General features: G+C 45.6%; 1 protein-coding gene across 6 annotated transcripts in view; it reads right to left on the bottom strand.

Moving 5' to 3' along the window:
- The window catches only part of LOC137437989 (leucine-rich repeat flightless-interacting protein 2), a 107396-nt gene extending 94299 nt beyond the window's left edge, over positions 1–13097 (bottom strand). For all 6 annotated transcript variants that reach the window (XM_068132813.2, XM_068132815.2, XM_068132814.2 and 3 more), the window contains exon 1: positions 12719–13097. In XM_068132813.2, coding sequence (XP_067988914.1) covers positions 12719–12778 — 60 coding nt within the window. In that variant the 5' untranslated portion in view covers positions 12779–13097. The remainder of the gene's footprint in view (positions 1–12718) is intronic.
- Positions 13098–15888: the final 2791 nt, after the last annotated feature.

Genomic DNA, 15888 nt, shown 5'->3' with positions numbered 1-15888 from the left:
TGCAGAGCCATTTGCCATTTAAACCGCATGGCTGCGGACCGTTACCCTGGTAAGGAGGATGCGGTACTACACCTTGCCCATAGGTGACCTGGGATTATGCAAGGCAGGGGCCTCCATCTCCCTGAGGTATCAGAAGACACCCGCATACCCTTTTTGCAATCACTGTGGCTGCATTAGTTGCTGTTTCACTTTCATATGTGACATCTTCTATTCTCGCCATATTCTTCAAAGATTTCATGATATTAAGATGATGTTGCTGAAGAATCCTTGCGACATGAACAATGCCAGTGGGTTTGCCTTATGGAGGAGAATACACTATGTAAAAACTAATAAGCCGCACCACACACCTTGAAAATAAAAATGCCATTCCAGTGACCACTTTTAAAACCGCTCGGCCTATTGGCGGGTTTGCTGCGATGTCATCAGAGAGCACTTGTAAATGTGTGATGCGTTTTGCAATCCGGTGCAACCGTTATTAAGAAAAGGCAAACAAGGCTGACATCATGGCTGAAGAAAACGACTTGCATTTCAGCACGATGCATCGGGTAAGAGTGATGTCATAGCTCAACACGACTGCAGCTGTAAAGGTCATCCTGAGAGCGTGTAGCACACAACACTACAAGAATTGTATATCTGTAGATACAATGGTATTGTTAACAAGTTATCACATTCACTTCAAAGAGAGAAAACTTTGTCTTCACTTCCACACAGTGCAGAACACTCCATAAATGAATCGATTCAAATTTAAACAGCAACCAACCACAACCACAAAGAGGCAGCTTTCACAACCCTAAACAAGCAACTTTCACAACCATTCACAACCACAAAGAGGAAACTTTCACAGCCCACTCAGAACCAAAAGAGGAAACTTTCACAGCCCACACACAACCAAAAGAGGAAACTTTCACAACCACAAACAGGCAACTTTCACAGCCCACTCACAACCAAAAGAGGAAACTTTCACAACCACAAACAGGCAACTTTCACAGCCAACTCACAACCACAAATAGGCAAATTTCACAGACAACTCACAACCAAACGAGGAAACTTTCACAGCCCTCTCACAACCAAAAGAGAAACTTTCACAACCACAAACAGGCAACTTTCACAGTCAACTCACAACCACAAACAGGCAACTTTCACAGCCCACTCACAACCAAATGAGGAAACTTTCACAACTACAAACAGGCAACTTTCACAGCCAACTCACAACCACAAATAGGCAAATTTCACAGCCAACTCACAACCATAAACAGGCAACTTTCACAGCCAACTCACAACCAAATGAGGAAACTTTCACAACCACAAACAGGCAACTTTCACAGCCCACTCACAACCACAAACTGGCACCTTTCACAGCCAACTCACAACCACAATCAGGCAACTTTCACAGCCCACTCAGAACCAAAAGAGGAAACTTTCACAACCACAAACAGGCAATTTTCACAGCCATCTCACAACCAAACGAGGAAACTTTCACAGCCCACTCACAACCAAAAGAGGAAACTTTCACAACCACAAACAGGCAATTTTCACAGCCATCTCACAACCAAACGAGGAAACTTTCACAGCCCACTCACAACCAAACGAGGAAACTTTCATAACCACAAACAGACAACTTTCACAGCCAACAACCACAAATAGGCAAATTTCACTTCACAGACAACTGACAACCACAAACAGGCAACTTTCAAAGTCATCTCACAACCAAACGAGGAAACTTTCACAGCCCTCTCACAACCAAAAGAGAAACTTTCACAACCACAAACAGGCAACTTTCACAGTCAACTCACAACCACAAACAGGCAACTTTCACAGCCCACTCACAACCAAATGAGGAAACTTTCACAACCACAAACAGGCAACTTTCACAGCCAACTCACAACCACAAATAGGCAAATTTCACAGCCAACTCACAACCACAAATAGGCAAATTTCACAGCCAACTCACAACCATAAACAGGCAACTTTCACAGCCAACTCACAACCAAATGAGGAAACTTTCACAACCACAAACAGGCAACTTTCACAGCCAACTCACAACCAAAAGAGGAAATTTTCACAGCCCACTCACAACCAAAAGAGGAAACTTTCAAAGCTCACTCACAACCAAAAGAGGAAACTTTCACAACCACAAACAGGCAACTTTCACAGCCATCTCACAACCAAAAGAGAAACTTTCACAACCACAAACATGCAACTTTCACAGCCAACTCACAACCACAAATAGGCAAATTTCACAGCCAACTCACAACCATAAACAAGCAACTTTCACAGCCCACTCACAACCAAAAGAGGAAACTTTCACAGCCCACTCAGAACCAAAAGAGGAAACTTTCACAGCTCACTCACAACGAAAAGAGGAAACTTTCACAGCTCACTCAGAACCAAAAGAGGAAACTTTCACAGCTCACTCACAACCAAAAGAGGAAACTTTCACAGCTCACTCAGAACCAAAAGAGGAAACTTTCACAGCTCACTCAGAACCAAAAGAGGAAACTTTCACAGCCCACTCAGAACCAAAAGAGGAAACTTTCACAGCTCACTCACAACCAAAAGAGGAAACTTTCACAGCTCACTCAGAACCAAAAGAGGAAACTTTCACAGCTCACACAACCAAAAGAGGAAACTTTCACAGCTCACTCACAACCAAAAGAGGAAACTTTCACAGCTCACTCACAACCAAAAGAGGAAACTTTCACAGCTCACTCACAACCAAAAGAGGAAACTTTCACAGCTCACTCACAACCAAAAGAGGAAACTTTCACAGCTCACTCAGAACCAAAAGAGGAAACTTTCACAGCTCACTCACAACCAAAAGAGGAAACTTTCACAGCTCACTCAGAACCAAAAGAGGAAACTTTCACAGCTCACTCACAACCAAAAGAGGAAACTTTCACAGCTCACTCAGAACCAAAAGAGGAAACTTTCACAGCTCACTCACAACCAAAAGAGGAAACTTTCACAGCTCACTCACAACCAAAAGAGGAAACTTTCACAGCCCACTCAGAACCAAAAGAGGAAACTTTCACAACCGCAAACAGGTAACTTTCACAGCCAACTCACAACCAAACAAGCAACTTTCACAGCCAACTCACAACCAAAAGAGGAAACTTTCACAACCGCAAACAGGCAACTTTCACAGCCAACTTACAACCACAAACAGGCAACTTTCACAGCCCACTCACAACCACAAATTGGCAACTTTCACAACGTGATGAGTACTATACAAAAAATAACCAACTAATCAGAACTCTAAGTGACTATAACTTTGTCACCAATTCAAATTCTCCATCCAATTGTAACTGTGTAAATAATTATTAGATACGTTGCTCAAACATAACACCAACAGACTCCCAGGAAATCCCAGGAAATCTGAGGGAACCGGTGGTGGTGGAAAGCTAAACATGATCTGAGGGTCCACATGGGATTGCACGAACATTATAGACTATAGACACGCCCTTCCAACCAGCAAGGTTTCTCTGGAGTTTAGAGAATGAATAAGAGTGGTTTCTTCTCTCCCATCCACGATCATTTATCTTATGAGCGAAAGCACACAGCAATAACCCCTTCTGCACATTCCCAAAGCCTCGCTCATGGGCCGCCAACTTTCCACTACCATTCACCATCTCCAAGGAGCCTTGCAGAGATTTGTACCAAATATACAAATATAAAATGAAGGTTCCATTCAGTGGGTGTGGGGGTGTGTTAGTGTGTGTTAGTGTGTATATTTGTGTGTGTTAGTGTGTGTGTTAGTGTGTGTGTATATATGTGTGTGTTAGTGTGTGTGTATATATGTGTGTGTTAGTGTGTGTGTATATATGTGTGTGATAGTGTGTATATATATGTGTGCTCGTGTGCATACTGTGTGTATATATATATATATATATTGTTGGGGATTTGGGAATTGTGTGTGTAATTTGATGTAAATTTTCCCCTTTGTATGCTGTAAATATTCCCTGTAAATATTCCCTGTAAATATCACCCTCCAATTGTAGTGTCAAAGATAAAATGTCGTCTGTAGTTAGGCCATCGCACACACGTAGCAAATCTATGATTTCCCTCATTAGTTATGTCCTTAGTAAATGTAGTTGAAGGTTCTGTGATCCACTAGTTCATTACGTTGCATCAATTAAATAAGACAGGTCCCTCCGACGCCCCATGGCATCTTCCAAGTGCCAGGTTTGCCAGGTTTGCTGCAATTGACTCCTTTAGCCACTTTGCTGCATTTTCATCTCCCGTCCACTTTGCTGCATTTTCACCTCCCGTCCACTTTGCTGCATTTGACTCCATTACGCACGAGGTAACCTCGGAGAAGAAAGGCGTGTCTCCACCTCGTCATCTGGGGGGAGGAGTCAGCCAAGCGCGAGGAACAAGGCGTGGCTTTGCCAACGCCTCATCAAGAGGGGCGGGATCGGTGAGCTCTCGCACCAATCAAGGCCGAGGCGAGCTCACTGAGTGGCGGATCCAACGCACGCGGGTTGATCCTAAAAGCACGTCATAAAAGGGCAAGCGCGGGGTTTTATAGGACAGAAGCGGACACGAATGGTTACGTGCGCGGACTGCCTCAACTTGCTGCCCCCTTGCGCTGAAGCTTGCGCCGCCTCGTGTCTTCTTGGGCCCTGCTGACTGCGGATTCGACACGAGAAAAACCAGCATCACGCCACCGGCCCCGACACCTTCTCAAAGCGACCTCCCTGGACCGTGCCCCGTCCTGCTGGCATTCAATCCAATCGGCCATTTCCCCCGTGTAAGTGTGCCCGTTTGTCCGTCTTTCATGTTGTCTTGGGGTTACAAGTAAGACTGTTCATAGATAAGCTAATAATATTGCACTGTGTCTCCTTGCTCCTTTCTGTTGTTATTTTCTTATCCTTCCCATTCTCCTTGGTTATTTTTGGTCTTGTTAATAGTTCGCAATAAATCATATTTGTTCTTCCTACTTCTTCTTCTTCTCTTCTTCACATTCGGTCGCTTTAGTGGTTTCCTTCATTGAATACCTGTGGCACGATTCGGCCAACGTTTAGGATCGGGTTTAGTACTGTTAATGGCTCGAACTTCGGGTTGCTAAAACCGCTCGGCAACTAGTCCATCTAAAACCGGGGTTCGAGCGGTACTTGTCTCCCTGGTCTGCGGAGGGACGGATAAAGGTATTCGGGATAAACCCTGGACCCATAACCCTGATCCGTTCCATCCCACGGGAGAGCGTTACAAGTACCAGGACCGGGGAGACGGCCAGCTTAACAGGACAAGGGGCTAATCACCCCTTGCTAACGGGAGAGCCGTCCCCCGTATCCGTAACAATCAATCAATATATATATATATATATATATATATATATATATATATATATATATATATATATATATATATATATATATATATATATATATATATATATATATATACATATATACAGTCACGTGAAAAAGTAAGTACACCCCATATAAAGTTTTGACTTTTTCAACATATTTCAACATACAGCTATTTTATCTTCATTTCAACAATATTGATAGATAAAGGTGATATAATATAACAAATATCATGAAACATTTCCATTTTGTAGTCCATTGTATAATTTAAATAAACATAAATGCAAATTTTGCATGTGGAAAAAGTAAGTACACCCTTGGCTCTAATAGGTGGTATTGCCCCCTTTGGCAGAAACAACCTGATGTAGGCGTTTCTTATAATTGTCTACCAGTCTCTGACATCGACTGGGAGAAATTTTTGCCCACTCCTCCATGCAGAATTCTTTCAGCTGTGCGATGTTTGAGGGGTTTCTTGCATGCACAGCTCGTTTCAAATCCCCCCACAACATCTCGATGGGATTTAGATCCGGGCTTTGACTTGGCCTTTCCAGAACCCTCCATTTCTTTCTTTTCAGCCATTCCTTGGTGGATTTACTGGTATGTTTAGGGTCATTGTCATGTTGCAAGGTCCACCTTCGGTTGAGCTTCAACTTTCCGACAGATGGCCTCACATTATCCTCAAGCACCCTCTGGTACAATGAAGAATTCATAGTGGATTCTATGATGGTGAGCTGCCCAGGCCCTGATGCAGCAAAGCTGCCCCAAACCATAATATTTCCACCACCATGCTTTACAGTTGGTATCAGGTTCTTGTGGTCAAATGCTGTCTTTGGTTTTCGCCAAACATGTCTTCTGGTACTGTGGCCAAATAGCTCTACCTTTGACTCATCTGTCCAGAGCACATTGTTCCAGAAGTGCTGGTCTTTGCCCAGGTGTTCATTGGCAAACTTTAGTCTTGCCCTGATGTTCTTTCTGGACAGCAAAGGTTTCCTCCTGGCACACCTCCCATGTAGATCAAATTTGTGCATCCTTTTTCTAATGGTAGACTCGTGCACTTTGACATCAAAAGTGGCAAGAGCTACCTGTAGGTCCCATGATGACATTCTGGGGTTCTTAGAGACTTCTTTCAGCATCTTGCGGTCTGCTCTCGGGCTGACCTTGCTGGGGCGGCCTGGCCTGAACAAGTTGGCAGTTGTTTGGAATCTTCTCCACTTGTAGATGATCTTCTGGACAGTCGAATGATTGATTTCAAATTGTTTGGAGATCTTTTTAAATCAGTTCGCAGAATCGTTGTCATCTATAACCTTTTTTCTGAAGGCCTCAGAGAGCTCTTTTGATCTAGGCATGGTGACGCCGCACACTTCAACAACAAACAACAAAGAGCAAACCAAACTAAATGTCTGAGGTTTAAATAAGACAGGTTCCTCCAAGATCCTCTCTAACGATGTTCTAATCATTTGCACCTGAGCTGGTGCACCTGATTCTAATTTTCGGTATTTGAAGTCGTGATAAATGTAGGGGTGTACTTACTTTTTCCACATCCGAAATTTGCATTTATGTTTATTTAAATTATACAATGGACTAAAATGTAAATGTTTCATGATATTTGTTATATTATATCACCTTTATCTATCAATATTGTTGAAATGAAGATCAAATAGCTGTATGTTGAAATATGTTGAAAAAGTCAAAACTTTACATGGTGTGTACTTACTTTTTCACGTGACTGTATATATATATATGTGTATATGTGTGTTAGTGTGTGTATATGTGTCTGTGTTCGTGTGTATATGTGTGTTTATATGTGTGTTTTAATGTGTTAATGTTTGTGTGTGTGTTAGTGTGTATATGAAGAATTCGGGCTTTGACTCTACCTTTTACCTTTGACTCTACCTTTTTGACTAGAATTTTTGTTCTACATTCCCTAAACTCTCCTGCACTCCATCCTCCATCCAGCGTCCTTAAACGTATTTTTAACTCGAAGGTCACAAGAAACTCATTTTGCAATAAATGTTCGTTTCCCATAAATCGTACACTTTCAAAAATCCAATCTCACCCCTCCCCTCCAAATCTTCCCCATAACCCCTCCCCTCCAAATCTTCCCCATCACCCCTCCCCTCCAAATCTTCCCCATCACCCATCCCTTTCAAATCTCCCCCCTTGCCCCCTCCCTCCTAAACTACCCCCTCACCCCTCCCCGCCAAGACGCCCCCTCGCCCCTCCCCTCCTAGAATCCTGCCTCACCCCTCCCCTCCAAATCTCCCCCATATCCCATCCCTTTCAAATCCCTCCCCTTGTCCCTTCCCTCCCAAACTCCCCCCTCACCCCTCCCCTTCAAATCTCCCCACCCTCATTGCTTCTCAATTTCCCCCCGCTCACTCCCCCTCCTCAAAGCGTCCTCCCCGCTTCTTCCCCCTTCAAACTCTCACCTCCATCTCCCCCAACCTTCTGCCTCGCTCTTCCCCCTCCTCAAATAACACCTCATTGTGGCTCACCCAATCACCATCAAACCTTTTGTCCGCCCCATCCTTCCCTTTCTCCGAGCTATTCTGAAATCTCTGACACACCTTCAACAGCTCTCCCTACCTCTTCCACCTCTTCCACATCTTACCCTACCCTCCTCCCCCCTGTTCTGTATCTGATGCTCCCCCTTCCTCTTCATTAACGGTATGGACCTCAAACATCCGGGGCCTTCGTTCAAACTTAACCGATCTCTCCATACAGGTTGCTTCTGTCAAACCAGACGTGATCTGCTTAACAGAAACTTTCCTCCTTTATGATGTCTCTGATTCCATAGTATCTCTCCCGGGCTACTCCCTCCTCCGGTATGATAGACCTGAGCCTCGTCCTGGAGGCGGGGTTGCTATCTTTATCAAAAACTCTCTTCCTCACTCGCCCTGCACTGCACTCTCTCCACCTCACCCCCAGGAATACCTCTGGCTACGGCTTCCCCTTCGCTCCCACCTCTTGTTCATATGTGTGTTGTACCGTCCACCAAACAATGATGACTCCATCTACATCTCGCTGTCTGATGATATGGACCAACTTCTATCTACTCATCCCAACTCTCTCTTCCTCATATGTGGTGATTTCAACTGTCATCATGCCAGTTGGCTGGGTGTGGGTACCTCTCTCACCAGCCATGGCTCCTCAGCAAAGGACTTCTGCGACTCACTGGGACTGACACAATCTGTCAATTTCCCGACCCGGATCTCAGTCAACGGAACATCTTCTCTTCTGGACTTGGTTTTGACTAACTTCCCTGAAAATGTCTGCTGCTCTTCTTCTGCTCCGATCGGAACATCTGATCATGTCCTTGTTAAAGTGGACATCTCTCTGACCATCCTCAGGGAGCCTGCTCAGCGTCGACGAGTCTGGCATTTCACTCAGGCCAACTGGCACGGTCTTCAAGCAGCCATCAATCATCTGGACTGGTCTCCCATCTCTACCACCTCTGACATCAACTCATCCTGGGAATTCTTCCAAAGTAAATTGCTCTCTCTCATGCACAGATTTATCCCATCTCGTCTTCAGTTGTCATACCCTTCCTCCCGTCCATGGTACACGGAATCTTGTGGTGAGGCTGTTGCCCAGAAACAACTTGCCTTCGTCTCCTGGAAAGCAAATCCAACGGAAGGAAATCTCATTTCCTTTCACAAAGCCCGAAACAAGTGTGTGTCCACCCTCAGGAGAGCCAGGAAACAATATCTCTCCGTTCTCAAGACCGAACTCTCTTATCTGTCTCCCTCTTCCAAATCCTGGTGGCGTCTGGTCAAATCCGTTTCTGGTGTTTGTTCCCCCTCCATCCCCTCCCTTACCTCAAACGGCTACACAGCTGACTCCGCACGTGAAAAAGCTGAATGCCTCAACTCTGTGTTTGCCTCTAAATCTTGTGTCCCAAACCCATCCCTCTCTGTACCCACCATACCCAGTCGTACCCTGCTGCTCCTGGACTCCGTGTCCTTTCCTCCTGACAAGGTGGAAAAGTTTCTGTCAACCCTCGACTCTGATTCTGCAACTGGACCCGACGGCATCAGCCCACGGGTCCTAAAATCCTGCTCTGCTGCTCTATCTCACCCTCTCTCTGTTCTCTTCACCCTCTCTTTTGCTCAAGGTCAACTGCCATCTGCTTGGAAATCAGCCAACATCACCGCTTTGCACAAAAAAGGTGCAAAAACAGATCCTAGCAACTACAGACCAATCAGCCTTCTCCCAATTATCAGCAAAGTCATGGAATCCATCATTGCTTCTGATATGAAATCTTTCCTCTTCTCCAATGGCTTGATCTCTGATCATCAATTTGGTTTCAGACCAGGTCACTCTACTCTGGACATGCTGCTTCTGCTGTCTCAACAATGGATGGAGGTCCTCAATGCCAAACAGGAAATTAGAGCTGTCTCCCTCGACATATCACGTGCCTTCGACACGGTCTGGCACCCCGCTCTGCTCACCAAACTCTCCTCTTTTGGTATCCATGGAAATCTCCACGCATGGCTGGCGGACTTCCTCTCTAGTCGTCGTCAACGTGTGGCCCTGAATGGGTTTCTCTCATCTCCTCTTCCTGTTCAGGCTGGAGTTCCCCAAGGCAGTGTTCTGGGCCCCGTGCTTTTTCTGGTCTTCATCAATGATCTCTCTGACTCTCTCGAAAATCCTCTCTATCTCTTTGCTGATGACTCCACTCTCTGCCGCTCCATTCCTCTTCCCTCAGATCGGCAGTCTGCTGCCTCCTCACTCTCTGAAGACCTGGACAAAATCACAGACTGGTCAAACAAGTGGAACATGTCTTTCAATCCTGACAAATCTCACACTCTTACTATGTCTCTCCGAAAAGATCGACTGGACAACCCTCCCATCTACTTTCTCAACAATCCTCTCCAAGAAGTTCTGTCGCTCAAGATTTTGGGTCTCACTATCTGCCATGATCTTTCTTGGGAAAACCACATTTCCAAGCTGGCCTCCAAAGCCAGTCGCCGACTGGGCATCCTCCGTCGTGCGAAGTCCTTCCTCGGCACACCTGAGCTCCTCACCACATACAAGGCTTTCATCCGCAGCTCAATGGAATACTGTTCTCCCCTATGGGCCGGTGCTCCTGCCTCACACCTAGCTCGGCTTCACGCTGTTGAAACCAAAGCTTTCAGAATTATTGGAATCTCCCGCGATGAAGCTATCTCTGAGGGCCTTTCACTCACTCACCGCAGGCAGGTAGGTGGTCTTTCTGTCTTCTACCGACTCCTCTCCGGCCTTGCACCCCCAGCTCTCTCTGTGCTCTGTCCCCCAAATATTCCTACAGGTCGCACAAGATCTGCCAGCAACCCTCTGATGGTTAAACTGCCGAAATCTCGGCTCTCCGCTCACCTTCACTCTTTCATTCCTCTTTTCTCCCGCCTCTGGAACAAACTCCCTCACTCCCTTCAATCCCACTCCTCCCTCCAGGTCTTTAAAACAGCTGTTCACCACCATCTCTTATCTTCCCCCATCCAAAACCTTGATCTTTTCTACCCCCGCTAATTCACCCCAGATCCACCTTGTTTGAAATTCCAACTTCTTTCCTGGAAGTCCTGGCAGTGTCCATATGTTTTATACCTCTCCCACTGCCCCCTTCCCACGCCCCCCCCCCCAAAGCCCTCGCCCTCTCTCAGATCTCTCGATGTCTCCATGTCTCTCGGTCCCTGCTCTCAAATGTTGTGTTTGTGTCCTTCCCCCTCTCTCCCCATCTTGTCTACCGCTCCCTATGTTATATGTTTTATGTGTCGGTTTGTCTTTCTGTGTGATTAATGTTCGCTCTTTCACGAGCCTCGATATTGTATACAAAAAAAAATAAAATAAAATAAAATAAAATAAATATGTGTTAGTGTGTTTATATGTGTGCATATGTGTGTTATATCTATATATATATCTATATATATATATATATATATATATATATATATATATATATATATATATATATGTGTGTGTGTGTGTGTGTGTGTGTGTGTGTGTTTATATATATGTATGTTTATGTGTGTGTATATATGTGTGTTAGTGTGTGTTAGTGTTTGTGTGTCCCTGTGTGTGTGTCATCAGGGTATGTGTGTGTTTGTGTGTGTCACTGTGTGTGTGTCACTGTGTGTGTGTGTGTGTGTGTGTGTGTGTGTGTGTGTGTGTGTGTGTGTGTATGTATGTATATATATATGTGTTTATATGTGTGTTTATATGTGTGTTTATATGTGTTAGTGTGTGTGTCTGTGTGAGTGTCACTGTGTGTGTGTCTGTGTGAGTGTCACTGTGTGTGTGTGTGTGTGTGTGTGTGTGTGTGTGTATGTATATATGTGTTTATATGTGTGTTTATGTGTGTGTGTGTGTGTGTGTGTGTGTGTGTGTGTGTGTGTGTGTGTGTGTGTGTGTGTGTGTGTGTGTGTGTGTGTGTGTGTGTGTATGTTAGTGTGTGTTTGTGTGAGTGTCACTGTGTGTGTTTGTGTGAGTGTGTGTCTGTGTGTGTCACTGTGTGTGTGTATGTTAGTGTGTGTGTGTGTGTGTGTGTATGTTAGTGTGTGTTTGTGTGAGTGTCAGTGTGTGTGTGTATGTTAGTGTGTGTCTGTGTGAGTGTCAGTGTGCGTGTTTGTGTGTTGTGAGAGAAACTCTGCATCAGTGCCTGCACATAAGGTTTCTTGCTTACACAATGACAATATTGTTTGTATGACGTCGACATGAATAGAAGCACAGAGCACAGTTGAGAAATCCAGGATCTATTTCAATGCTGGAATACATGACGTGGCCACGCACACAGGGTGGTCCAAATGTCCTGCCGCCGTTACCCCATTCAGATATAAAACACGCAAACAAACAAAATTATTTATTTCCACCTCAAAATCTCTTGAATAAAATGAATAAGAAAGAGACCGAATTGAATAATGGATTGAGAATATTTCCTTGCAGGGGTAACCAGGCAACATCGAGCGATCTGTACAGTGAAACGATGGCGTTCACAACTGTCGCAATATTAGTGCTAGTCGAGCAAACGTCCCTTGAACATACACCGCCCGAAAATATCCATCATCGCTCACAACGACTCTCTGATCTGTAATGTGCAGATCGAGCCACGACGTGCATGGGAGGGAGAGCAAATAGAGGAAGGAGAGATACATTTGAGGAGACAACGTTGTGACGATCGACAGACAAAGTGAAAAGACGCGATAGACAAGGTGAAAAGACGCGATAGACAAGGTGAAAAGACGCGATAAAGGTGAAAAGACGTGATAGACAAGGTGAAAGGACGCGACAGACCGACGCACCGCTCGCTATAGACAAGAAAATCACCGGAATACGTTTGACAGCACTGGGTTGGCCAACCACCCAGGGCACAGACAGACCCAAACACACGCTGACTCGCGTCACAGACACCCGACGGCTCGGACTCGAGGACTCGCCTCACGTGCGATGTGACTGAGCGCGGCATCCTCGTGCAGCGCGCGCTCCCTTCGCCTCATGGCGCGCGCGCGAGACCCGGGGGTGTGCGATGCACGGCGGCGAGAAAGGGGTGGAGGCGTTTGTGAAGAAGAAGAAGAGGTACCGGTATATTAAACGTTCCGAGATCTCCGGGTGATGGTGGAAGGAGCGACGCAGATTTAAGTGGAGTGGGTGATCGGGGTGGCCATTCCGCGTGCCGGGGGTTTGTCCGCACAGATTGGCGCCGTTCGCTCCTCAGCTGAAGCTTTACATGTCCGTCCGTGGCCTCGAAATCACAAAAACGGTCTTTGTGTTGAGAACGCGGACGATTCCGGTTCGATGGCCGGTCCGGCCCGTTGGGGAATCGTTCTCTTCGTTTACCCTGCCATGGGGAAAAATCCCATGGAAGAGTAAAATCCCTCCCAGAACCGGGTCGAACCGGCTGTGTGTGAGGGAAAGTATGTGATATGTGCAGCAAGATTAGAAGATAGAGGGATTTGGGGGAAACTCCCGTGGGAGAACCTGTGAGATTCGGCTTGGTTGTGGGATCTGAGGGGGTCGATCGGGAAGATGTGAGATGGATTGCGATGAGGAGAAATCAACCATCGTCGTGTCAGTTCCGCATCTTGCGCGTCGATGAGGGCGAAGAAGTGAAAAGAGGTTGAGATATTTATTGATATTGTTTGAGGTAACACGGGTAGTTTGGTGAAATTGGGTAACCCGGAGGTAGGGTGGTGCAAATGAGGTAACCCGGGTAGTGTCGTGTAATTAAATGAAGGAACCATGGTAATGTGGTGTAAATGAGGTAACCCGGGTAATGTGGGGTCAATGAGGTAACCCGGGTAGTGTGGTGTAAATGAGGGGTAGCGTGGTGTAAATGAGGGGTAACCCAGGTAGTGTGGTGTAAATGAGGGGTAACCTGGGTAGTGTGGTGTAAATGAGGGGTAGCGTGGTGTAAATGAGGGGTAACCCAGGTAGTGTGGTGTAAATGAGAGGCAACCTGGGTAGTGTGGTGTAAATGAGGGGTAATGCGGGCAGTGTGGTTAAAATGAGGGGTAACCCAGGTAGTGTGGTGTAAATAAGGAAGTATTGGTAGCATGGTTTAAATGAAAGGTAACCCAGGTAGTGTGGTGTAAATGAGGGGTAACCCGGGTAGCATGGTTTAAATGAGAGGTAACCCAGGTAGGGTGGTGTAAATGAGAAGTAACCCGGGTAGAGTGTTGTAAATAAGAGGCAACCTGGGTAGTGTGGTGTAAATGAGGGGTAATGCGGGTGGTGTGGTGTAAATGAGGGGTAACCCAGGTAGAGTGTTGTAAATAAGAGGCAATCTGGGTAGTGTGGTGTAAATGAGGGGTAATGCGGGTGGTGTGGTGTAAATGAGAAGTAACCCAGGTAGAGTGTTGTAAATAAGAGGCAATCTGGGTAGTGTGGTGTAAATGAGGGGTAATGCGGGTGGTGTGGTGTAAATGAGAAGTAACCCGGGTAGAGTGTTGTAAATAAGAGGCAACCTGGGTAGTGTGGTGTAAATGAGGGGTAATGCGGGTGGTGTGGTGTAAATGAGAAGTAACCCAGGTAGAGTGTTGTAAATAAGAGGCAATCTGGGTAGTGTGGTGTAAATGAGGGGTAATCCGGGTAGTGTGGTGTAAATGAGGAAAGGAAAAGTGGTGTTAATGGTCGAGTGAAAACTGTGGTAACCTCTGCGGAGGAGTTGGTGAGTTAACGAAGGCTTCTTGAACAAATTACAAATAATTCCTGCTCAAATGTGGATCATTGGCACATCCGTCCGCACCTCGGCAATGATACAATCAGCAGGTTGGGTTCAGAATCCATTCCAGCTCAATATACATCCATTAACAACATAGTGTTCAATACACCTTTCTCTGAAAGCACCCAGGTGCATTCCACGAGTCTCTTCTGATAACATCAATTTGATTGTTCTTTTTTTCTACATTAACAAAAGGAAATCCTTGTTTTCTCTTTATTTCTTTCCTCTTTCTTTTTTTATTTATAACTTGCGAAATCGAGGATTCCAGGTCAGATCAGTCTTTTGGGATTGCCACTGGTAACATGTAACTCTGTGCTGAGTGCTACCTGTCGCATGCTGGGGTAGTCGGCAACAAAACCGACACCCCTCACTGGCTTTGCTAATCTGGAAGGTGACTGCGACACTCTGTCAGGACCAAAAGCAACACCTGCCAAAGGGAGGATGATCTCCCACAGGGAGCCAACGGCCATCCTATAAGGAGATGGTGTCTCCTAAAAAACATCCATCCAGTTTGGACCGGTTCAAGTCGTACCAAAAACTTTAAAATGGTACGTGCTGCTTCCTTGCTTGAAAGGGTAGAGCATGGACAGTCCCCTTTGGTTGGCTTCCATGGGGAGGAGGAAATTGCTCTTCAGGAAATGCCCCGCTGTGAACAGTGAGAAAGATGGCGCCATTGTTATGACGTCGCTGGTACCCAGAGTATCCCAGGAAGTGATGGTAGTGACAGCATTTCCCCCAAGCTCAGTGGCTGTGAAAAGTATTTGTGACAGTGTGTGTGTGTGTGTGTGTGTGTGTGTGTGTGTGTGTGTGTGTGTGTGTGTGTGTGTGTGTGTGTGTGTGTGTGTGTGTGTGTGTGTGTGTGTGTCAGCTCTATGATGAGCCTTAGCCCATGTATGTGTATATACATATATACAGCAACAACAACATGCATTTTAAGGCCATGTTCCCTGCTAGAGCGGGGGTTAGCCTTGCGGACCCTATGACAATCTTCTCCATTTTGCCCTATTTTCTGCATCTCCCCTTGTTAACCCCCTTGCCCGCATTTCTTCTTCCACCACCTTTAGCCAAGTCTTTCTCGGTCTTCCCCGTCCTCTACTTCCTTCTACATTCATTTCCATCACTCTTCTCAACCAGTCACTTTCATCCTTCCTCAACACTGTATGTATATATATATATATACTATATATATTGTTTGGTCTGGTCTGTTTTTTTTTCTTGTTTTTTTCTGTTATTCTGTTTATCTGTCTGTTTGGTTGTATGTCAATCGCCGCAAAATCGCATTTTCCACTGATCTTCATGAAACCTAACCACCTGGTAGACATAGTCACAAGCAAGAAGCCTATTATATTGTTTTTGAGGTCAATAGGTCAAAGATCACATAAATCG

The sequence above is a fragment of the Myxine glutinosa genome, chromosome 12 (assembly GCF_964187855.1).
Source record: "Myxine glutinosa chromosome 12, kmMyxGlut1.1, whole genome shotgun sequence".
NCBI lineage: Eukaryota > Metazoa > Chordata > Myxini > Myxiniformes > Myxinidae > Myxine > Myxine glutinosa.
The sequence above is the reverse complement of the archived record's forward strand: the minus strand, read 5'-3'. Positions and strand labels throughout refer to the sequence as shown.